This window comes from Alligator sinensis, unplaced genomic scaffold, assembly GCF_000455745.1.
Source record: "Alligator sinensis unplaced genomic scaffold, ASM45574v1 scaffold264_1, whole genome shotgun sequence".
In the NCBI taxonomy this organism is placed as follows: domain Eukaryota; kingdom Metazoa; phylum Chordata; order Crocodylia; family Alligatoridae; genus Alligator; species Alligator sinensis.
The window spans coordinates 429,002-454,993 of NW_005841831.1; the positions used below are offsets into that span (position 1 = coordinate 429,002).

The 25,992-nt window shown below is 42.6% G+C and overlaps 1 protein-coding gene across 6 annotated transcripts in view; it reads right to left on the bottom strand.

The window, feature by feature from the left end:
- Nucleotides 1–3,247: 3,247 nt before the first annotated feature.
- MAPK8 (mitogen-activated protein kinase 8) overlaps nt 3,248–25,992 on the bottom strand; it is a 126,531-nt gene continuing 103,786 nt past the window's right edge. For 5 of the 6 annotated variants that reach the window (XM_006014762.3, XM_006014764.3, XM_006014763.3 and 2 more), the window contains 4 exons: nt 24,447–24,571; nt 22,334–22,397; nt 12,645–12,722; nt 3,248–9,538 (listed from right to left, as the gene is read on the bottom strand). In XM_006014762.3, coding sequence (XP_006014824.1) covers nt 9,393–9,538; nt 12,645–12,722; nt 22,334–22,397; nt 24,447–24,571 — 413 coding nt within the window. In that variant the 3' untranslated portion in view covers nt 3,248–9,392. Of the gene's footprint in view, nt 9,544–12,644; nt 12,723–22,333; nt 22,398–24,446; nt 24,572–25,992 lie in introns of all 6 variants that reach the window. The other variant, XM_006014765.3, reaches the window with a different exon arrangement.

The following is a 25,992-nucleotide window of genomic DNA, read 5'->3' on the forward strand; positions in this document are numbered from 1 at the left end:
CGATCGGCGACGGGGAGAGGCTAGAGGGTATGTGCCTCGGAGTTGTTAAGGCTCCGAGGGTTCGGTAAATAGGTCCCCCGGAGTTGTTGAAGCTCCGTGGGTTCGACAAATTAAACCTCTGTTGCCCTCTTAAGGAAAAAGCTGGGTTCGTAGGGATCAGCAGCGCTTAGAGATCCTCACGCTCCTTTCCCGAACTCCACGTGCTTTCTCTCTCTCCGACTTGGGCGGAAACTACCCAAGCCTTTTGTACGGCTAGCAAGCCAATAGCTAGCCGCCACGTATGCCTACATTTAGAACCGGCCAATAATGTGGCACGAATCTAAATACAAATGGCAGGAACTCCTTTGCATCGTGCATCGCTATAATGCAAAAGAAATGCACGATGCAAAGAAAGCTACAGAACTGGCGGGAAAAACTCCTGCACGCGGGTCCTCCGTTGTAACAGAATACTCCACCATGCAAAAGAGCTGCAATTTGGCGGGAACATGATTTAGCGATGCCGAAGCACACACAAACAAGAAAAACCACAACTTTGGGTTGTGACAGACTCAGATTCAGAGATTCAGTCGCCGAATTGAGCCGAATCTCCTCTGAATCGAATTGCCGACCGAAGCTTCACACAGGCCTAATCCTTATTTTATGACAAGCACAAAAGAGAAATACCTGGCTTTCCACTGCTGTTAGCATGGAAGGATGGGACAGTAACTATAAATCCCAAAGGAGCTATGAGATCCCTGCAAATAGGCTGAGCACTTCCCCATCTTCCCTGACCACTGTCCCCTGCAGAAAACCTCCCCCTAATATTCACGCATCTCAAGAGAGTGGGAAGAGCACAAGAGATAAGACTGAGGGGAAAAGAGCAGGAAATGAGAATTCACAAGAAAGCTCATATCCTGGCACAGGAACGTGCATGAAAACATAAAGCTGATTAGCAACATTTGGGGAAGGAGAATGACCTTGTGGGTACCCTGCAAGACTGAACGAACAGTTGTGCAGAGCAGTGTTATTTAGCAATTACCTTCTATTTTTTCCAGTGTACAAGTATCGGCTCATGGCAGTAATAAAGATTGGATAGATTACACAGTACTTAGCAAGGCCATTAGTACTCTGGATCTCATTTCTGGAATTAATGAAATTCAAACTAGTTTATACCCTGGAGAATTTTGTTGGGCCTTAAAAAAAACAACCAGCAAGGCATGCTCTTCTTGCAAGAACAGTGCCTCCGTTTTTTAAAATCAGAGCTTATCAGATACATGATAGGAATACAAATGTAAACAAATCTAAATAAAAAAGGCACCACCCAAAGCACAAGGACAAATATGCTATTCTGCTTGTCAAGATTTCTTGATTTCTTGAGGGGAAAAAATAAAGGGGAAAAAAATTTCCCAAAACAGGAGACAGGTAAGAATCTACAACAACAGAAAACGCTACAGCTGCCAAAGACTCAACATGCTGCTGGCTTGCAAAAGCATTTCAGTGAGAGCATGTTCAGTCTGTACTTTTGAACTATTTGACTAAACATCACCAAAACCAAAGCCATCCTTAGCTAAGGCTTCAGGCAAAGCTAAATATGTCACATTCATTTAACATGCGATTACACGTCAATACATTATTTGGTATTAGCTAAAATTGATGGCAATAGGCCCCAATTAAATAGCAGTTGTTATCACTAAGCTAAAGCCATTTCTTAGAGCAGGTCTGCCCAACTGGCAGGCCTCAGGGGCCCTCACCACTCCCCGCATCACTCCAGCTGCAGCAGCAGGTGGGGTCTCCCAGCTCCCCCTCCCTTCTCTGGTTTCCACTTCCTGCTCCCATCCTAGGGTGGCAGGATGATGACATGGTGCAGTCCACGGTGCTGGAGGAGCCCATGGCTGAGGAGCTACGGGTGAGCCCAGAGTGCCCACATGGTGTGGTACATCAAGGTGGAGAGCACTCCTGAGGCACGCAGGCTATGACTTACGCTGGTGCAATCGCGCTGGTATGGCCTGGAGGGTGTACAGCTCCCAGCTGCTTAGAAGTTGGAGAGCCCTGCGGGAGAGGGCATCTCATTAACAGCTGCCCCCTGCTTTTTGTCTCAATGAAACAGAATATGCTGTAGAAATCTTACAGGCACCTTTCATTCAAAAATTGCTCAGCAAATTGTAACCTGGCTCCAGCGAATCTGAGACCCCCTATTTAGATAAGTCTCCAGGATTGGCTGGAGGAAAAAACGGGGAGCAGTGTTAGGACACGGAATTATTTTAAATCTTTTCTAATACAGTGATACTTAATTTCAGCACAGGGAGAGCCAATCACCCAAAATCACTTGCGAGGCACTCTCAAAGGTTGCACTCACCATCTTTCTTCCTACTTTAGAGATTTCAAGGAGCAGGCTGGTGTTCGAGGCTGGAAGCCTGATGCTGTGGGCTTGGACTGCCAAGATTAGAGGCCCTTTGGCTCAACCTCTTGACTGCATGGGGTTCGTGCATGTGTGCTGCTGCTAGAGCCCCTGGAAGTTGTGTTACTTGGCAGCGAAGAGTGGGAGCTGGGCCCCATAATCACTTAATGTACACAGAAGGGTCTGTCCTTTGGGCTGTGCCCTCCAACTGCAGCCAGTGGGAAGGGTATGTGGCTACTCATGCAGGCTCCAAGGACTCCAGTTCCATCTTCTATCTGGTGGAAGTCCTTCTGACTTCACTAATCAAGGAAATGAAGGGGTGGGAGGAGGTTGTTGAGCCAGCCTCTGCAATCCAATGTGGCTCCATTTCAGTCCATTGGAGGGTTAGGGCAACCATATCCACTCAATAGATGACACTGTTTCCATGCAGAATGCTTGAGAGAGGGGAGTGCAGCAGGAGATGCTGAACTTCACTTATCACTACAACTCTCCGTGTAAGTGCCAGGGTAGTGCAGCTGAGGCAAAATGTATGGCCCTTGTACACATCAGAATGACCAAATACTAAAACAAGCCAACAGGCAGAATTCAACTTCACTGTTTAAATATCCTGTAGGAAGGGCCAGGGAAGCTGAACCCATGGGAGGTTGAGGTCATGCAGCATTACCCCACTTCCAGAATCTGGAAGGCCTGGTTTTGCCCCAACCAGAAAGAAATACCTGCTATAATGGACTATAGCACCATGAAAAAAATCAGTATATTTCCTAATGGACCAACCTGATAACAATTAAGCTGCAGCTTCATGATGAAATTCACTATACATTGTTAGCACTCCAGCCTAGCAATGAAAAAACACTAACGGCATAGTGGTCAAACAACTTTTTATCCTTTTTTATTTAAAATATCATTATAACCAATTGACATACTAGGTAACAATGTATACATTCCAGTGGTGCATGTGAAATGGCTTATGGCATGAAATGATAAAAAACCACAATGATCTCAGTATTTCCCCACCCGTGGCTTATTTGGAGGGAGTTGGGGGTGGGGAGGGATAGCAAGGGTAGAAAGAAATAGGTAGGGTGATACGTGAAAAAGAAAATCAACTGTTATTTTTCCTTATTTAATAGGTGTGGTTTTCCCCTCTGCACTTCCTCGGACAGAATAAACTCAAGTATCTGCATTGAAGAGACCAGGAGGAATGAATTTATCCAGTTTTTCTCCACTTCAGTAATAAGTTAAAAGTTTCAGAACTTTCAAAAATAGACTAGATATTGGGCCTACAAAAGTTAATTTATCTGTATGCAAAGCTTACCAAGAGTTATTCCTTTTGTAAAATGTAAAGGATGGATTGATAGTACTAGTAAGCTATTTTACCTACAAAACAGACTACATTAATAAACTCACCAATTTACATCTAACACAATTTTCTGAATGCACATTATTGTACATAAACTATATATTACACATGACATCTTACGTGAAGTATATAGGAAACAGTTACTGGTACTGTCTCAACATTGGCCAATAGTGTTTTTTTTAAGGAAATGTACTTTATATTTCACATTCAGTGTAGAACCAATAGAAAGGGTTAGCTCTATTTACTCGAGAAAGCATAGAAAGTTTGTGTGAGGTAGTTCAATAAAAACCCAGATTAACTTTTCAGCTGTGGAAGTAGAAACATCACATGAAGATAACTTATTCAACAACAAATGCAGAGAAATCTAAAGGGGGGGAATCAATATATGACTCTCACTAAAACTCTGTTAAGAGCACTTAACTAAGAACAATTAAGTGAACTGGAAAGCTGGATGAGAGCTAGAACTACAACACATTCTTCCATAAAGAATATCTTTCTAATCTGACTGAAAAATACAGATAGCCTCTACTCCATTTCCACTCCTTTGACACTTTGTATGCAAGTTTTCCCCCTCTATGTGAGGTGGAAAAGTAAGTCAGCTAAAACAATAGGAAAATAAGAGTCAACAGCTTAAACAAACCACTACACACAAAGTGAGCTGGATGGATATTCAGAGAGAGGGAGCCCATCCAGGACTGTTTCAATTACTCAAGCTAAGAAAAACATATACAAATTGGAATGTTCTCCCCCTATCCTCATATGTTCTTGCTTGACAAACTCATTTTAAGAGCATCAAAGGCTGTATAATATTGTGTGCGTGTTCTCATTTACTAGCTTTTGTCGTTTTTTTATTGTAGCTTTGAGGTGGGTGCTTAATATAGGACCAGTGTATTCTTGTGTATACTAGAGACTGGCTTTACTGGTGCCTTGTTCTTGCATTCTGAAATCAGTAGCCTTAGTTACCTCTCAGAGGAGTACATTCCCTATTATAAATCCATAGATTTTTAACTTCATCATGCCTCTTACAGGTAGAATATACCAGGAGAGGGCACTGTCGCTATAAACTTGTAAATACCTAGCTTGCTCTATTCTGTACAAATTCCTTGGTCTTTTAAGTTGAGAAGTAATACAGCTCTTTTTGTGTTGTGGATTGTCTTACCTGAAAGCTGGTATCGCAAATACAGCACATCTCTTTCAACTTCAGAACCAAACCTGAAAGTTAATCTATGTCATTCAAGATTGAACCATCTGGACAACTGAGTTTAACAGAATTAATTAAATTGAGAACAGTGGGTCTGTCCAGGTTAATCTTAACAGCGGGGGCCAGGCTTTTGGACAGATGTGCCATGAATTAGCCCTGCACCCTCCATGAGTGCCACCCCAATCCCCTTCTGCTCCCCTTTCTGCTGCTTTCTTCCTGCCCCACGTGCTGCTGTGCTGCCTGTCTCCTCCCTAGTCTGACACATGCCGCACACACTCTGCAGGTTGGCCACCCCTGGTCTATAAACCCTGTAAACAGACGTCAAATTTATCCCAGGAAAAAGTCTTTTGTTCCAGGATCCTACAGACATACAAGTCCACTGTCTTTCTTCAAGTCCCTCTGAAGTATGTGGGTACGATGTGCTTTTTCCTGGGATGTGGCTGTGTGTCTGTAGGGTTATTGTGCTTTTTACTTGGACAGCCAAGTTGTGTTCCTCGGTGCTTCTTTGGAGGAGAGCAGCAACTCAGCTTGAATGGGCAGTGTGTGTAGATGTCTGCAATGAGTCTGCTTTGATCCAGGTCAAACCCCAGGACAATTCAAATGAGATGTCTATTTACAGCCTAAGGTTGTTCATTCAGTTAGTATTGCTTTGGGAATTCAGCAGTTTTATAACACACATGCACATGGAATAGATCAGATGAAAGACATCAAGTTTTCATCTTTCCTTTGGAATGATTAGGGACCTCTCTGAACACAAACACAGACCCCCCTACCCTATCAGCATGATTATCATGAGCTAAAAGGACCCATTTCTCTACAGAGGAAGAGAATACCTATCTCCATTGCTCTGTCTCTCTGTTGCAACTACCCAGAAGGGTGGGAATTAGTCCAGTGCCAGACAGGCATTTACCTCAGTTTACATATGCACTATGTGAGTTATTTTCATTCATGACTGATCAGGAAGGGACTAGTACCCATGGCCTAGAGGTGAAAAGCTGCACATACTATGGAAAAGACTACTGGGAGTGAAACACCAAGGAATCATTTAAAAAGAATAAATCAAACTTCACAAATCATAAGTAGTAAGGTGCACTGTACGATATATACGTATCTAAATGAACAACAGATCACCAAAGGACCAAAACAACATGTGCTTAGCTTGGATTGTGCCTGCTTCTTTCCCAGACCTGACAAAGGGTGCCTGAAACCTGAAATCATATTTCCTCTCTCCCCCAAACACACTAGCTAATCCAACAAAAAAATCAAACAAACTGCCATGCCTCACAAATGTTGCTCCTCTCAGAATGGCGAATCTTCATGGTTACACCATCACCACTGCTGGAACATCAAGGACATTTCTAACCAGCTACCTGATTCCTGCCTGCATCTGTGTTCAACTGTCCTTGAAATATGAAATACAATTCACTGAATAAAGATTGCAAATTAAACTAGCAAAATGTTACAATGGCTTAGAACAGTGGAACTCTTTCACTTTGCTTGGAAGTTAGCAGAACTGGAATTAAGCCAGGAACTGAAGGTCTGGACATAAGTTGTATAAAATATAGCAGAGTGCAGAATCTGCATAACTGCTCTGAGGATGGTGCCTAGGAGAGGTCCGTGGTTCCAACATGCAACACTCCACCCTCAATGAAGTGGCTTTTTAGACTACAAACAACCGATTAACTTGCAAATGGGTGCATGCTGTCTTTAAAAATCCCTCACTTTGTCCATCCTTACTGCAGAACATTATGGGCTTAACATTTTCATCTCACTCACACCAGTGTGCATGAATTCACTGGAGCTATCAATGTTGGTTTATATTGGCATTAGAAATTAATCAAGCCCTACACATTTAGGAAAGCAATCTTTATATCAAGAGCAACCTTTATATCACTGTTGATTAGTCAAGTGGGCAGCTACTTCAAGTGCTACAAAGTTACAGTCACCCCTCCAAAACCAGAGAAAACTGTTTTCCCATGTTTGGCTTAAACAAATTTTGCTCTCAATTACACTGACATGAATCAGGAGTAATTTTGTCAGATTTAACTGAGTTTCTCTGGCTCTGTAACTGCACCATATCACCATCTGATCTTGCATAATAATGCGATAAGTTTGGCTTTACTTGACAGTTTAAAATTTGATAAAAAGATAAAACTTCCCTGTTGGTCCAAATACAACAAGAAAATGGTCCACTATGCTCCAGTGCTTAATAAACGCAAACAACATGGTCTTTGAGGTATGAGACAGTTTAGCCAGACCCTGAAAAAAACCCAACTGCCTCAACAAGCATGCATTCTAAAAATGTAACACTGAAATATCCAAAGCAAGCCAGCACATAAATGCTACACACAGATACACTTACCAGGAATCTAGTCAGGAAACTAAAGTAACAACTTTGCAGTTTATCAAGTTAGAGTCAGCTTTCTTTCTGACATTATCAGTTCTTGCAACCCTGCATTTTATGTTTTAAACAAGGAATTTTAGTTATTGAGAAATAAAGATAAAATGGGGATATAGGACATTTTCCTCATCAAAGTGTAATTTTAAAAGGATATTTATTCTATCCAAAAAATTCTAAGGGGAAAAAATAATGAGCAGCATCAGTTTCATTCCTGGATAATCCCAATAACTAGCCTTATTCATTTTTTATGCTTTGTGACTGGTAAGAACTGCATGCTTTTTTAAATATGCATTTTCATATATGCCACTAATTTAAATTCCTCTTCAAATGTAATCTGTTTCACAAAATATGTATCTACACAAAGTAATCAATTAGCACAGCCTAAATAAATTCACAAGCAATCTGCATTTTTCAAAGGAATAAAACTTTGAATGTTTAACTTGGATATAAACAGATTTAAATCTGTTGTTATAAATAAATCATTCAGTAAATATAAAATGTAAACAGTTAAAAGTTCTGTGAGGAGCAGCACCATTTTTGTGACTAATTAGCAACTATTCTAACATATTTAATTGTCTTTTGTTTAAAAGGAGTGCATTGGATGCTCGGACTTTAGTGCTCAAACTTTCTTAATATAAATCACTTAAAAAGTACCATTATTAAGATTTCAGCTAAGCTGGTCTTCAGGTATAGCAAAAGAAATAAATACTATTTTTTCATCACAATTTTGCCCTCCTTAGGATGGCTCACAATGCATTAGCTACTGCCTGAGGTTCTTCCTTTAGGGGCTGGTTTACAGGATTTTTGTTTCTTTGAGTGGAGAAAGAGTAGTTAAATAGCTGGAGTGTTCCCAGTAATACACACATACCCCCAACAAAGAACTTACACATCCTAATACACAAAACTATTAGGAAACCAAAGTCCCACATGCTATATGAATGGATAGCTGCTACAGCAGGGGTGGGCAAAATGTGGCCCGCGGGCCAGACGTGGCCCACCAAGCCATTCTATTCGGCCTGTGGGGCCCCTAAAAAATGTAGAAAATTAATATGAATCTGCCCTGGGCTGCCTGTCATGCAGCTCTTGATGGCTTGCCAAAACTCAGTAAGTGGCCCTCCGCCCAAAATAATTGCCCGCCCTTGTGCTACAGCATACTAGTTTTCCCTCTTGGCAGTCTAGTATCCTGGGTATACTTTGTTTTCTGTGTACAGAGACAGGCTAATAGCTAGTAGAAGTAAACAGTTTATTTGCATTGTAATGTGTTATTCATGAAGTATCCTCTTCTTGTTTTATGTGATCGTAAGCTTTAGCGTGCCATGATTCTGCAGAAAGCACCAGATCCCCTTACCAGGCTAGGGATTTGTGCAGCTTTAAAGATATGCTTTACTTTACTTTCTGAAATTGGTTCAGTCATTAAGATAAGGCTACTCTGCAAAGGGGCATGTACTGTTTCTCTAACAAAACTCACTAACTGTTGCTTTTACTGAATTACAGGTGAGAGGCCAGAATAAAAGGGAGGTTTCGTTCACTGCTACCACAACAATAGCACACCTGAAACTAACTGGTTACACTGTATTTTTTCCTGTTATCTGGGGTAAGGACAAATTGACCAAGCATAAAACTTTTAAAGGATATCATGAACAAAACATATGGAATAAAATTCCAATAGAAATTGCAAAAAAAAAAAAAACCCTATAAAATCTTAAATATTTCATGATATGGTAATGACACAACATTAATATGTGCTTTGATAAAACAAATCTTACAAATTCAGTAAAAAAAGATCAGCAGCATAATAGTAAAGCAAATATGCAGATTTTTTTAAATGATGATAAAAATTATCGGATTTAATATTTTACAGAGTTACTTACAGCAAAAAATACATTGTGTATGGCTGCTTATAACACAACTTAGTTTAAAATTACAGCACTTTCAAATGAATCCTACAATAATTTTTGAAAAACACTCAAAATAATACCACTGATTTTTAAAGGTGTCCTGTCAACGACTAAGAGGTTCCCTCTCTCACCCCACCCCCCAAAAAAACCCCAAGTAGTCATCTACAGCAACCCAGAGGTCCAGCTGACGTTTCTAGACTGCTGTCTGTATCAGAGGCCAATGTTGGATCTGTTGACATTGAAGACACATCATTGACAGATGATGATGAAGATGGATGCTGAGAGCCATTGATCATTGCTGCACCTGTGCTATGAGAAACAAAACAGCAAATCAGTTGCAGATACAGTTGCATGGTTCAGTACTTGCATTAATTTGTTTCCCTCTAGTGGCCATTGTTTTTTCTTGCTGATCAACAAGTTCCTAAGACAGGGCTCAGCAACCTTTTCAAGCCATGGGCAGAAACAACCTGATTCCAGTTCAGTGTGGGCTGGATGTCTTCAACGGCACCTCAGCAGCAAAAAGGATTAGCCCATACCTGTGTTGGGGCCAGGAATCTGGCAGCTGCTTCTCCTTGCCTCCTACCCTCCACCCCCTTAGCTGCAGCATGGGCACTACTAGGTGCTGCCCAGTCCAGCACAGTTCCCCACAGGCTGAAAGCTAGCCAGAAGCAGGGGATGGGGAGAGGCAGCAGCAATACAGACACAGCTTCCAGCTGCCTAGCCCCAGCACAGTTCCTCACTGGTCAGCAATAGCACGGGTGCTCCGCAGGCCAGATTTAGTGTCTCTGTGGAATGTATGTTGCTCAGCCCTGTCCTAAGAGACTTGTCACAATCCCTCATCACATGAGATATGTATATTTTTAAGTTAGTGCAATTACACTGCCGGCCAGAAGCCATATTCCCGTATTTTTTATGTTAATGTAACAATATAACTTCCTGACAGCTGAGTGCCAAATGCCCAAGTCTGGCTCAAGAGCAACCATTCTAAGCTTGGGAGGGAGACATTGGCAGCCCCATATTTGGGCCTATGATCCCCAGTTGCATGTTCAAACTGCCACATGAATTTTTGTGGGATCACAGCCCTGAGTTTAGGAATCACTGTCAATGAGTAAAGGGAGACCCTTGAATGTAACACTGCACAGAGCTAAGAATTTAAGGCTCCCTCTACGTGTTACAGGTACTGCACAGTTAACTGGTTAACTGCACAATTACCTGGTTAACTGCACAATTACCTTAAGACCACCTACATGTGAAAAGTGGCTATCACACCATAACAAGCTCCAATCACCTATAAAGTTAGACTTAAAAAATGTATACTAACTTTACAGCTGGTTGCTGTTAATCTTTAAATTTGCATGCATAACAGGGCAGCTGGGAGCCTTATTAGCTGGTGGGGCTCCCAGCCACAGGGGCACACCATGCCCAGTGTGAAACCACCAGGCCTGGGAAGTTGTGGCTGCTGTTAGGCCCAAGGCTCAGGTGTGTATGAAACACCTGAACCTGGTGGATCACAGCTGCCGCAATGCCCAGGGCTCGGCGGTGCATGAAATCAGCTGCAATGAGATCTAATGCTTGATCCCACAATCATGCCTCCTGCCATGCGTGCGTGGCATGGATCGTGCATTAGATCCCATCACACCTTTATCTGCATGTATAGAGGGGGCCTGAAAAACAGCGGAGGCCTGAAGTTAGGACTATATCTACATATTTAGGCATATAAAGAAGTGGCATATTCAGAAGTGGTGAACATCCAGCAGCTCCTGTTGAGGGAGGACGGTGCTCATTATTTCTGAAAATCCAGTCACCCTTAAACACATTCATTTGAGTCAAGACTCCTGGTACACTCCCAAACCCTGAGCTGCTCAAGACCTAATGGAGAGCCAACAGTGCTTATTTGATACCACACACGTTTCACTGGCTAGTGAAAGGGTGTGCTGTAATGGCTCAGTTCAGCCACATTTAATACAAAACAAATGATTGATTCTGAAGGTCTTCTGCACTTTCCTTCTCATTTATAATCTAGTTATTCAGGAAAACAATGTAAGTTAGATATTTGATTCTAATACTTAGGAGACATCATTTGCAAGTGTTAAAGGATACTTTTATGGTGGAAGGCAGTTTAGTTGCAATGAAAATTTCAAAGACAAATTCAAAAAGGAAGCCTGATTTGGATAAGTTATGCCAAATGAAAGACCAATCCTTGAAAGCTACTTTCTCATAGTGAAATGCCAAGCTCCATTTTGTTTACCTGTGAATAAACATTGAACTGCCAGGTTTCCAGCTTGATCAAATATTAAACTAATACTCTAAAGCAGAGGTGGCAAAGATCCAGCCAACAGAGCCATATCATTCAACCCACAGAGCTCCTAAAACAGGGGTGGACAAAATGGTGGATCCAGCCTGGGGTGGACTACATTTCCCAGCAGCCCCTGCCCATGTCACTGCAGCCAGTTTCCATGAAGACCCCAGGAGGAGTGGGGCCGTGACAGCGTGGGGCCAAGATTTTCATGGAGTCCTGCCCGAACAGCGTTGGCAGGGTGTGTGGCCGGGCTGGGAGCTGCTCCGGGGCTGGAATTTTGTAGCAGTGACAGTGAGGACCAGACCTGGGACAGAGCCTCAATCTGCTGCCTGCATGCCCTGGACAGGGGTGTGCAGGCACCAGATCACAGCTCTGCCCTACTGCCCGCAGGCCCCAGGCAGGGGCATGCAGGCAGCAGATCCTGGCTCTGCCCCAGCTCTGACCACACTGTCATTGCCACAAAATCCCGGCCCCAGTCCCACCGCAGCACCCTGCCAGCACTGCCTGTGTGGGTCTCCATGGAAACCCCAGCCTCGCACTGTCACAGCCGCACCCCTCCTGAGGTCTCCACGGAAACCAGCCTCAGTGACTGGGCTAGGGCTCCTGGAAAATGGAGCCTGCCCATTGGCCAGACTTTGCCTGTCCCTGTCCTAGAAGGTCACAAAATTTGGGGGTGGGACCCACTGCCCAATTCTAGCATACAGAGCCCCACTGAGGACACGTGTCAGAGCCAGAGGAGCGAGCAATGGCAGCATTAATCCCCACAGTCCCCTGACACCACTCACCCTGCCACCAGCACTGCTTGCCCCACTGCTCAGTCCACTGCTGAAGCCATCTGGCCCACACCAGACCAGAGCCAGTTTGTTCTGGCCTGGGGCTTGAAACAGGTTGCCAGGCCCTGCTTTATGGTACCAAACCACTATACCAGTGCCAAGTATTACCCCATGAAGGGAATTAATCATAAGCAGCTCCTACAAATGTGTTCTTGAAATTCTGAAGTAGTGCTTGGACATGTACCACCAATCTATTACTCCTGCATGCCCCAGTCAATGATGTTCCTTCCTAGCTTACAAATGGGGTAGCTTTGTACAGTGCTTTTATTGTAACCAACCTAAAGGGGCTGGCTGTCCACGTATAACACCATTCTTGGTTCTTTCCTCCAGGTCCATGACTTCCTTGTATATTAACTCTGAAAATACAAGGGGGGGGGGAGAGGACACTTGATTTTAGTAACATTATTTGAAATGGATGACACATACATGCATCATTAAGATAAATACTTTTGACACAAAATTTATGTTCTCCAAAATTATTTTTAGACAATGCTAGATTGTAAAAAAAACTGGCAAAGGAAAGGACATATTTAGAATGTAAAACGATGCATCAATTTCTGCTGCAACTTCAAAGGCTTGGAGCTCATCATGTGTGCACTGAAACTGCTTTAAAGCAGCTTGAGGGCTTATGGTTTGCCTAGGCTGTTATGAGACAATGGACTTTAATTAAGCAACATCTTTATGCAGATCCCTTATCCAGTGGCACCAAGACAGACAGCTGTGCTTCTGTGTAGAGATCAGGCATCTTGGAAGCACACACAGGGACAATACACAAAACTGCAAAACAAGTCTCGTCTCCATGAACATTTTTTTTTAGAGCAAATGTTTTCCTGTCCCACCCAAATGATTGACTTTCTTAACACTAAAAATCCCTCTACTGCCTGTATCTGTTAACCTACTGTGATTTCCATGCCATAAGTCAGTCAAAACCTGGAATGCATTTCAAGTTTGTTGTAGCTGACCTGCCCCTTCCACACGTTCTCTTTGCCTGAAGGATATAGATGGTAGTCAGGTAAGATATTCTTGCCTAGCAGAAGCCTAGCCACAGCTTTTTTAAGTGATATTGGTAGATAAACCACCTGAGAAACATGGACAATTCTTTCCAATGGAAGACACAGATGCTGCCTGCTAGCTTTCATCCATGGATCCAGGTAACATGAGGCTGGACACTCTCAAAGGAAGGGCACTGTAGCTGAACCAGTTTGGTTTCAATGTCATCATAAATAAGATCTTAATTTAAATATGCTTTTCATCCTTCTCCATAGAACCCTTTGGAGCAGCCAAAGGTTCTTCTCCATAGAACCCTAACAGCCAGCAGAGCCCATTCCAACTTGATGACGTGGCCCTGCTCCCCCCAAGACGTGTTGGCTGTGATTGCATGAAATAAAAGAAAAGAAAAAGAAAAGCAACACTACCTTAATTGCAAGCAATAAGAAACATTGCCAGGATCCTACTTTTTTGTCTGTCATCAACAAATGAAGGAAAAATCCATACTCAGTATGGAGGACAAGATAGTTTAGGAACCATTGTATCAGTGGTCACAGATAACATACTGGTATAGCACAGCTTCTGGCCAGGATACCTCTAGTGTTTCAAAGCAACCTGGTAACTACATTAATTCAGGGGCATCAGACTTGCCTGGCCCCCCAAACTCGATCTAGACCAGACAGCTTCTCATATGCCAGATCTGAATCACAAGGAGCCTCAATTACTAGAACCAGTTTAAACTCAGCCATCAATCACACACCCCCACGGCAATGTGGATCCCCAATAGGAATCTATATTCCAGATCTCAGCAACAGACCCCACCTCCTTCAAGCTGGGGGGGAAATAGCTCTGCGGGTGAGAATGGTGAACGATGGTGAATTAGAGGATGGGAGAATTCTTCAGGAAGGAAGGCCAAAGATGCATGGGGAAAAAAACAAAAGAACTAAGAGAGCTGCAAAGATGCAGGAGCTGCTAAAGGAAGCCACAGAAAGAAGGCAGGTACAAGACAAGAGAGAAGAAACAAGTCAAAAGTTAGAAATTTGGTTTAAAAGAAAGATGAGAGAGAAAATGTTCTTACCACAAGCACCGTGGGAGCGAGAAAACAAATAGCGATCCCGATACATTTCAGCCAGAATGAAGGTGACAAAAGGAGAGCTTAAAGCAGTGCTGGAAGAAGGTGGTACATGAGTGGAAAAGAAAGAGGTAGTGTTGGAGGTGACAAGAAGATTTTATAAAGAGCTACACCAGAAGAAAGAAAGAGACAGGAAGAAGATGAAGGATTTCTTGGACGAGATTAAAGAGAAAGCAGAGGAGGAAGAAGCAAAGAAGATGGAAGAAAAGAGTTTAAAAGAAGTAGAGGAGTGTTTAAAAACCTTCAGAAGAGGGAAATCACCCTCAGATGGCCTGCCTATGGAATTTTACAAGAAGTTTTGGGCATGGGTGGGGTGGGGGATATAGTGGAAGTGTTCGAGGAAATAGCAAAAACAGGGGAGGCAGGGAAAGATTTTACAAGAGATTTTGTGATCTTAGTCTTCAAGAAAGGGGAGAAGGAACTGCTGAAAAACTGGGGACTAATTACACTCCTTAATATGGACTATAAATTCATGGCCAAGACTTTGAGGATGAGGATGAGGAAAAACCTCAAGAAGATAATACATGAAGACCCAGTATCCACGGCACTAGGTCAAAGGGTCTCCGAAACGATCAGAGTGAGCAGAGATACACTGTCCCACATCCAAGAGAGGAAAACAAACAGTTATAGCAAACCTAGATTTAGAAAAAAGCATATGACAGAGTAGATCATGATTACATATTCGAGGTGATAAGAAAAATGGGGTTCCCAGAGAAATTTATATGTTGGATAAAATTATTGTACAAAGAAGCAGAGTCGCATCCAAATTAATGAGCACTTATGTGGGATCTTTAAAATCCATACAGGGGTCTGATAAGGGTGCCCCTGTCACCACTAATGTTTGTGTGAAGCATGGAACTGTTAACACAAAGAACAGGAAAATACAAGGTCATAAGTGAAGTAAAGATGCTGGGAGGGGTGAGGTAAAATGTGTACTATACATGGGTGATATAAATGTAGTAGTTAGAGACAGATGTTCAATGGAAAGGGTGCTAAAACATACATCAGAGTATGGAGATGTGACAAGGGATGAACTAAATAGATCAAAAAGCACCATAACAGGAGTGGGGAACCAGAGGGACTTGCAGAAGCTAGGCCATCAATTGAGAGAGAGAGAAATCAGAGTGCTAGGGATCCCAATGGACACTGAAGGAAAAGGTAATACAGCATGGGAAAAGGTGACAACAAGGCTACGGCAAATACTTTGGTTATGGTCTAGAAGGACACTGTCCTTTGCTGGAGAAGTGATAGTGTTTAACGCTGTGCTACTGCCGATTATTCTGCATACAGGAATTGTATTCCCACTGACATGGCAGCAGATAGCAAAAGTACAGAGGGAAATATATGTGTTCTTCTGGAATGCCAAAAGAGAAATGTTGGCTAAAGCTGAACTGTAAATAGCAAGAGAGATGAGGAGAATGGGGGGTGCTAGACCTGGGATTATTCATCTATGCAAAATGTAAGCTTTATGTGTGCGTCCAAAGATGGCTGATGAGGCCTATCTGGGATTAACAAACTGTACTGCAGCTTGGATATGTGTTTCCATGTGGGGTAGATGGTACTGGATTCTTGATATGGTCTGTGACACGCTGTTTCTGCCACTCCTGCTTTTCCATCTCCTATTGTTGTTGTAAGGTTTCAAAGTACTAAGATCCCTGCAGCAGATTCTTCCTCCGTTTGGGGTGGTCCTGGGGAGTAGTTTCCCAATAGTTGACATAGATGTTGAATTTTTTTTTTTAAGTTGACCTTGAGGATACCTCTGAAGTCCTTTCTCTGCCCTCCTCTTCAGCGTATGCCTTGGCTGAGTTGGAAGAATAAAACTTGCTTCAGGAATCTGGAGTCAGACATCCGGATGACATGGTCGGTCCAACAAAGTTGATGTCAGATGATCATTGCCTCAATACTCGTGATTTTTGCTTGCAGTTGGACACTAATGTTGGCGCATCCATCTTCCCACTGGATTCAGAGGATCTTCCACGTGTAGCGTTGATGGTACTTCAACAACTTTAGATGTTTCCTCTATGTTGTCTACGACTCAGCTCTGTACAGCAAGTTGGGGATCATGGCTGCTTGATAAACTAGGAGCTTGCTTTCGGATCTGATGTCGTGATCTTCGAACACCCGTTTCTTCAGGAATCCAAAGGCTGCACTTGCACATTTGAGACACTGTTAGATTTCTTCATTGATGTCAGCGTTCTGCAAGAGATGGCTTCCGAGATACGTGAAATATGCAGTGTTCTCCAGAGTCTCACCGTGGATCTGTATTACTGGAACTGAGAACTATTCATTAAGAGATAGTTGATGGAGGATCTTAGTCTTCTGAATTTTCTTGTATGCCTCAGTAAGATGTCCGCGATTACCTGAAGGTCTGCTTCCGAGTGAACACACACTACAGCACCATCAGTGTACTGGAGCACAATGACTGAGGTTGGGAAGAGGCAGAGAAAAAGTGGAGGAAAAAGGACTGGGCGCACTTGTTTCACAAAACCAAGAGAGATACTAATGGGAAGGGTGGAGAGTTTCACGTGGTTACTGAGGTAACAATTCTTGGGGTTCTGTATTAAGAAAAAGATTTCTATAAGCGCTTGTTCTTTTTGTAGGAAGTTGATGTACGTTGTTTAAGGGTTTAATATATGTAGTTGTATGTTGTTGAGATGTTGTTGTTTCTGTGCTATGAAGTCTTAATAAAACAACACCTAATATGTGTAGTTTTGTAAGTGTAGGGTGATGTGTGTTTTTAATAACGTGTTAAAAAAAGGTTCCCATCAGTATGTTTTCCTATATGGGCCGTGTATTTTACAGTCATACTCAGTGTTGGCTACATTTATTCAGCTTCATAGCTGGCTTCCATTACTGAACCCATGCTGCTTTTGGCAGCAGTTTAATGACAAAGTAGTTAATGAAGTTTCCTTGTATGTGCTTATAAGACAAGGGGCTTTTTTCCCATGCTGATTGGGAGGGAAAACCTTGTCTTGTATTCAAGTAAATACAGTATGTATCCACCTTACAGTATTTTCATCTAGTCAGCATTTCCTTCACTTGTTAACGTGAATGTCATGGGAGACCGTGTGCAAAGCCTTACTAAAGTCAAGGTATATATCTTATCACAGAAGAACATTAGGTTGGTCAGGCATGACCTTTTCTTAGTGAATCCATGCTGGCTATTCCTGGTCACCTTATTCTCTTCTGGGCTCTTCATGATAGATGTCCTGAGGACCGCTCAATGATCTTCCTAGGTATCAAGGTCAGGCTGACTGGTCTGTAATTCCTTGGATGTTCCTCCTCCTTTTTTATGAAGATGGGCACTGTATTTGTCCTTTTCCAATCATTCAGGACCTTACCCAAACTCCCTGAATTCTCAAAGAGGATAGCTAATGGCTCTGCAATTAACTTGGCCAATTTCTTCAGTTAAGTGCATCTCATCCAGCCCTACCAACTTGAAAGCATCTAGCTTCTCCAAGCCATCTGTAACGTGCTGTTCTACTACTCCAGGATGTATATTTCCTTCCCCATTTTTGCTGCCAATTGCACAGAAAACTGAAGCAAAAAAAGGTATTAAATACATCAGCCTTCTCAGTATCTTCTGTAACTAGATTGCCTTTCACATTCTGTAAGGGACCTTTCGTTTCTCTGGTCTTCCCTTTACTTTTGACATACTGGTAGAATCCCTTTGTATTGCCTTTTATGTCCCTTGCCAATTGTATCTCAAATCGTGCCTTGATCTTTCTAATTTTCTCCCTGAATGGCTGCATAATCTTCCCTAATACTGTGACTATGTTTCCACTTTTTATAGGAGTCCTTTTTTGTTTCAACTTATTGAAAAGATTGCTGTTTAGCCAAGCTGGCCTCCTATTGCACTTTCCATTCTTTTGTCAGATTGGGATAGTTTGCTCCTGTACCCTAAAAAGGGTTTCCTTATAGAACAGCCAGCTCTCCTGGATTCCTTTTCCCCTCAGACTTGCCCCTCAGAGGACCCTGCCCACCCATTCCCAGAGTTTGCTAAAGTCTGCTTTTCTGAAGTCCAGTGTCTTTATTCTGCTACTTTTCTTCTTTTCAGCCCTTAGGATCTTGAACTCATTTCATGGTAGCTGTGACCCAAGTTACCTTCCACCTTCACATCCTTAACTAACTCCTCTCCGTTTGTGAGCAGCAAGTTGAGAAGAGCTTCCCCCATAGTTGGGCTGTCTACCATCTATCTCAAAAAGTTATCCCCAATACATTTCAGGAATTTGCTGGACTGCTTCTGCACTGCTGTTTCTCTCCCAGCAGGTGTCCCAATAATTAAAGTCCCCCATGAGAACTGAATTCTGTAATCTGAAAGCTTCCATCAGTTGTTTAAAGAAGGCCTCCCCCACTTCCTCCTTCTGGTTTGGTGGCTTGTGGCAGACACTGAACATGACATCCCCACATGCTGCTCTCTCCTATGACCTTTACTCAGAGGCCCCTTCTTGAAACAAGAAAAAACAAGGAAACTGAACAAATGGAAGGGGATGCTCCCAAACCCTGAACTTTTTGTGGGAAGGGCAGTGTATAAATTGAAAAAATAAACAAACAAATAAGCCTTTTCCAAGTGTCCTCAGTTACCAAAGACCAGTACAAGGATGCATGTGAAAAATGGCACTGTCAGTTATTCCTCTATGGATGGCAGAACTATGTTTGTCCATATTATAATCATAGACTCCTTTAAAACCCCTAGTGTGCTAGAATAGGGGTCAGCAGCACACAGCCAATTGGATCTGGCTCTCAAATTTCAGGGGGCTTCAATGACTTTCCAGCAGCAGGGAGGTTTTCCCCATGCCATGGCAGGGAGAAGCAGCAGTGGCAGCAGCAGCAGGAGCCAGGTCATTTCAGACCATTATTGAAAAAAGGTTGCTGACCACTGAGCTAGATCAGGGCTGTCAAACTCACCTGGCGTCCATGAATGGTGACTGGTGTGGGGACAGCCCCATGGGCCAGATATGGTCCACTGCCTCTCCCTCCCCCCTGCCAACCAATTCTAGATCCAAGACCCATGGCACTTCTTCCAGGGAGGGATCTAGGACCCATGGCGCTTGCTTTGGGGGAGATCTGGGACCCATGGCATCTGGGACATCCAAAATGCACATCCTGGACTCTTTAGCCCAGTGCCAGACTGGCTGGAGCAAGCAGCACAGTCCCAGACCAGTCAGAGTGGGTCCAGTTCTGGACTGGGTGAAACAGGAGCTGCATGGCGCTGCTCCATGGGAGGGGGTGAGGAAGGAGGGGGTTGTCCTGGACTGGGCCTGTGTTCAGCACGGGTCCCAAAGTGGGCACTGTGTGGCTTGTCCCAGACTGGCCACGGCAGGTGCAGTATGCAGCTCATGGGTCAACTCAAGACCCAGAGGCAGCACTGAAGGCTGGATCATGGGGCTCTGCCTATACCTGTGATGTCCCTGAACTAGATCATAAGGTCTAACAGAGGGGAGAACATTTTCTAAATAAAATCTTGTATCTTATTATTGCGCATGTAGCATCAGGATGTATAGCGCAAGATATGTAACCTAAGAACAACAAATTTAAGGTGTTCCCAGTGACATTTTAAGAACTTGTTATGAAAATGTGAGTGGTGTATTTACAATTGCAAAAAAGAAATAATATGTGAAGTCTTAAGATAATAAACATACAACAGTCACTGTCAGCTGTCTTCTGCTTTAGCACTGGAATTGTTAGCTTAAGGAGAAGATACAGGAAGATACAGAGGCAGCACCATTAGAAACTGAATGATTTCACTAGCTGTAGAACAGGGACGGGCAATTATTTTAGGCAGAGGGCTACTACTGAGTTTTGGCAAGCCATCGAGGGCCGCATGACAGGCAGCCAGGGGCAGATAAATATTAATTTTCCAAAATTTTTAGGGGCCCTGCAGGCCAGATAGAATGCTTGCTTGTATTACAGCAGACACAGCAAACAGGCCTTGATACCTGTATTAACACAGATATTTAATTTGAGGCCAAATGGCCTCTCCATCCTCTTCAAGTAAAGTTGTAAGTTTGCCCAAATCATGGAACTTGTGACCAAAAAATGTGTTTTCAGAGGGAGTTCCATGAATCATAGACTTTCCGACTCAAAATGAAATTCCTCCATGACTTTTTATACACACATTTCCAATGTAGTGGGAAATGGTCATAAAACAGTTTAAATCTATAAAATAGTTAAACTGGGAAAGCTAAATTCTGGCAGCTGCTCCATTAACTGTTGCTGACCACATCAATGCCTCCTCTCACAGCAGTGGCATCTACTTCAGCAGCAGTATAAGGGATTTCCTTTAGCAAAGAAAAAGCAGCTGGAAGGAAAAGGAATTTTCTTTCTTTCCTGAAAGTGCTGGGCAGGGGGTAGGAAGACAGGTGAACACTACCAATAGGGCTCCCATTCTGATGCCTCCATTTATCTGGTGTCTAGGTCTCATGCCCTGCTCACCCACAGCTCTCTACTGTAAAAAGAATTTTACTCACTGGTAACTGGCATTCTTGGAGACGTACTGTCCACATACTCGTAACAGCTTGTGCATGCATCTCACACTCTGACCACTAGTCTCAGACTCTGCTTTAGTCCTACCTATAGAAAGTGCTTTGACCCTGATTCTCAAAATGCCATGGACCAGCTGGATAAAAGGCAGCACATACTCCCTGCTTGGCAGATTACTTTCAACTTTAGTCTTAAATTGTATTGGACTTTGAGAAAACAGGACAGATGTATATGTGGCTAACACACCTCAAAGAGCTCTAGTTACTGGTAAGTAACTTCCTTTTATCCTTCAAGTAAATATCCACATACACACACTGTCTCCTGGGTGGCTTGAAAGCAACAGTCCACATATCTCTGGCGGTAGCTATATCAAGGGCAGTTTCCAGGACCCAATTAGTCACCAATTGGCCTTCAGCAAGTAGAATGAAAAATGAGTCCCTATAATTCACATGAAGGCACAATATGCTTATATAACTGGACAGCATAATGAGATAACTGTCCTTACAGCAAAAGATGCAAAACTGGAATATAGTAGAGAAGTACAATTTCCTATCCAGCCAATCCAGTTTCTTTAGGTTTTTGTCTCTTGAACCCAATTAGTAGCTTCTTGAACCTTTTCATTAGCAGCCACTACAACAAGTAACAAGCATGCTATATGGACTTTTCCATCATGAGTAGAATCCTGTATTTTGTCTGCCCCTTCGACAGTGAGACGATGGGATATTGGCACACACCAAAGCTCCAAAATGGCTCTGTTTATAAGGACTGCCACCTGAGATAGCTATGACTGACAGAGAAAGTCCAACACGCTACAGAAAATTCAGTGACTTTCTCTAGGGAAACTCATAGAGACTCTGTCACATGTTTCAGCAGTTCCTAGAAATTCACTTTGAGGACAGGATCCTCAAAAAGGACAAAGCAAAGACTTCCTCCATCTTGGAGGAAGTGGTGGACCCACAGAACAAAAGGCGGAGGAGTTGGCTGGAGTATAAGGTCTTGCATCCCGAGTTCACAGGAGGCCAACACAGACAGGTAGGGTACTGTGCCCAGAGCCTCTGGTGGCATGGGAAGGTGAGCTGACACGGGAACTGGGAACTTTGAGAACTCTTTCTAGATGACCAGTCCAAATAAGAAGGGCCTAGATCCAGGAAGCACTCTCAGCTGGAGTTGGAATTGGAATCCATCAAAATGTGCAATTCACTTAAGAAATGAATTCAGTAGAGGTAAAAAAAATACAGTTTTAGTGAATGTTTAAAATGATATACAAACTTTTGAGAGCTGAAGGGCAATGAAGTTGCTTAACAGAAATCTAATAACACTAGACCTTTACTGCATGGTTGCATCCAAGGACACTGTTGTTCTTACCTTTCCATTCTTCTATTGTGTGCTCTCTTTCATCTAATTGCTTATCTGGTATCTTTGGCGGAGGCTGCAATTAGAATTGATTCATGATAAAGCAACTCAAACAATACAAATTAAACAAAAGGAAAATACATGTCACTTAATAAAAAAATACAGCAGCTGTGTACAATTTATCCAGCCCCAGGGGATGATCAGGATCTGGAGCAGGGAGCAACATCATCTGGCCCTCAAGGCTCAAGTAGCAGCATTAACTGTTGCAGCTTCCAGAGTCATGACAGTTGCTGTTCCTCCTCCCACCAAATTTCTGCCCTGCAAGTCGGGTGATGCAACTCCATATGCTTCGGCTCAGGCCCCCAGGTCTCCCCACAGATCTGGAAGTTTGGCAAAAGGATAAGCAACAGCAGCGTTAATTGCCACAACTTCGGGAGTCATGGCAATTAACACTACCGTTGCTCACCATACTGCCAAATTTCTGGACCCATGGGGAGCCCCAGTGGCTGGATGATATGGCTACTTCAGCCAGATCCAACCCCTGGCCTGTATTTTGGTCACACCTTGTATTAAAGGATAGTTTTCAGAATCCCACATAAAATTTTTAAAATCAAACAAAACTCTATGTTGTGCTTGGCCATCTTGAATTTGACTTCTTTTCTATGCATCATAGGATCATAAGGAAGTAGGGCCAGAAAGGATTTAAACTCCTAGTAATTGATAGTTTTTCTTGCATTATTACAGTCAACACATTAGCAAGTGTGGCTGGCCTAAAACAGGTGTATTCTATTTGAGTAGAGCAACTTTCTTCCCCAGCTTCCATTTCTGAGCATTTCCAGCCAATGGCTCATTTTCCTCTTATCTAATAATGGAAATTCATCAGAATTCTAGTTGCATCAATTTTCATCTTCAATTCCCAGCTCCCCTTTGTTCAAATGTCATATTTTTTCAGCTTCTTTCAATAAACCTGAAGTTAGATTTTTGGAAAAGCACTATACTTTTCTCAACCAATCACTTTATTCTCTGACAGCAATACTTGACAGCACAAGACCTTGTACAGCAATTTTGCTTATAGCACCTATAGCGTTATTACAATACAGGCAGTCCTTGACTTACAACGTTTCGAGTTACAATGTTTCACACCTACAATGTTTATAAATTGACACCCTGTTTCAACTTTTTGATGCCAGTTTCGACTTTACAATGCTTGATCTGATGCGACGCCACACCAGCAAACAAGTTCACTGCGTCGTCCATGTCCCTGGAGAACATCTGTCCAAACTTGCTAGGACACTTTCTTTACGAAAGCAGACAAGACTCCAGAAAAACCTGCAGCCAAGACTCCTGAGAAGACTCCAGCCGAACCCTTCAAAAAGTCCAACCAAGAGCCCTTCACAAAGTCCAGCAAAGTCACCTCAAAGAAGTCCTTCCAGATCAATAGGATTGCTATTTACAATATAAATGCATTAATGCAATTATTCTTCTATAATTGATTAAGTTACAACTTTCCAACTTAAGACGCAGTTTTCAGGAACCAATTATGTCGTAAGTCCGAAGACTGCCTGTATTTACTCCTATACCATGTTTACCTTTTCCAAAAAAATAAGCCCCCCAAAATTGGGGTTTATATCTTAAGCAGGGAAGCTGATTTTGCTTTGCTGGAACAGAAATATGCAGACTCTAACCTTTAATGCTACTTGTCTTATTCAGGAGCACACGATATGTGAAAATAAATATGGTATTAGGTTAATGCCAAATTGCCCAAACTGGCAAAAATGGCTCCTTCCCAATGAACAAATAACTCTGATTCCTGTTACAAAGGGTATGCATGGGAATGAGAGATTGAAGCATCTGGTTCAATAAATGAATGCCCTAATTTTTATGTGCAATTGCCATAATTATGCAATTATTCGATTAAGTTCAGTGCACCACAGCAGCCAGAAAAATTGACCCCCAAAGTATTAGTCCTAATGAGCAAGTCAATATAGTTCAGCTACAATTCTAACAGTTGTATAGCAAAAAAGAAATAAATTATTATAGCAAGCAATGACACAAAACTATATCCCTAAGTTGGCTTTCTTCGATACAGCCCCCCACTTACAGAAGGTCAAAACAAAGAACTTACTGCTTCCGCTTCTGATGGATCATACCAGACATTGATGTATGGGTGCTGCAGGGCTTCATCCACTGAGATTCTTTTAGAAGCATCTATAACCAGCATTTTTGATAACAAATCTCTTGCTTGACTGGCTACAAGAATAACATGTTCTATTTAGGTAAATGCTTAATAGATCTTATACAATCTATAAAGCTTAGAGAAGAGATGCACACAAAATTCTCAGCAAGAAGCAAACAAATTACATATTTAAAATCTGCACATAATCCAAATTTAGCAAAACTAGTGCCAGATACTATATATTAAAAAGCCAAGTCAAACAAAGAACAGTTTTTGCATCACATATAAAACTAGACAAAAAAAATTGTGGCAAAGCCATTAGTAAGTAACTGATCGTGGGCCGCCTCCGTGTAAACGAAGGAATCCTGAAAATGGGCCATGTTTTCTTATCTTCAAATTTACTATTGATGTGTGTTACCATGATGCTTTAATAGACTAATTAGATTGTAATGCATTTTTAAAAGATACTCTGTTGGATGTGATCCAGAACATGGGCTCAGAGCATGTGTAATATACCCCAATCCCAACACCACTTTTGTTCAAAAACATGTCAAGAGAAAGTGCTGATGGTGCCTCCCTTTAAGATAATCACCTAGGGTGCCTGTACACATGTGGGGGAGCTGCTCCAACACCCTGTAATTACAGTCAATTAATCGAGTCTGCTGCAGTGCATTAATTACCGTGCTCAAACAGCCTTGCTGTCTCATGTTTGCACTGTCCCTGTGCTTCAAAATGGCGGTGGGGGCCCCTTATCTAAAGCTCATAGTATTAGCTTTAGTTAAAGTGCCCCTGCTGCCATTTTGAAGCACGGGGTGCTGAATACACAAAACTCTGCGGACACTTTAATTAGAGCAGCTCTTTACATTTCAGGTGCCCTCATTTCATTTCAAAGCTTTTTGTTTTGTTTCGATTTTGCTGCTTCAAGCTCAAAACACATCAAAACAGCTTCGAAACAAAACATTTGGCGAAATTTCACACAGCCCTAGAGGACAGCCAACTGCATGCTACAGCGTGTCTTGTGTCAGGCACATTGCACCCCACTCCACTCCCATGGTTACCAGTTCTCAGTAACATTGCTACTAGCCCTCACCTTCATTGCACACATGCTGAAGTAAACTTACTAGCCAGACTCCATGATAACCCTACTCTGCCAGTGCTACTGGAACATATTCTACCCACCAAAAGCTCGGCTCCCCTCAAGGCATCCATTACAACCCACACTTTTAAAACCTTTTGACTCTTCCTTACTTACTCAATGGCATGAAAAATGGTCAGCACAAGCACCAACCAATCGCCACATCATCTCTGACCCTAAAGTCAGTCAACCAGGATTTAGTTGGCCACACCACTATTGGGCACTTCTCAACCATTTTGAACTGGGTGGGCTCACTGTGCCTCAAACCTATATCAATGAGGCCTTCGCAATGACAACAAATGTCCTTGTGGACACATCCAAACCATGTCCCACATTGTTGATTTGTGTCCATTTACTATG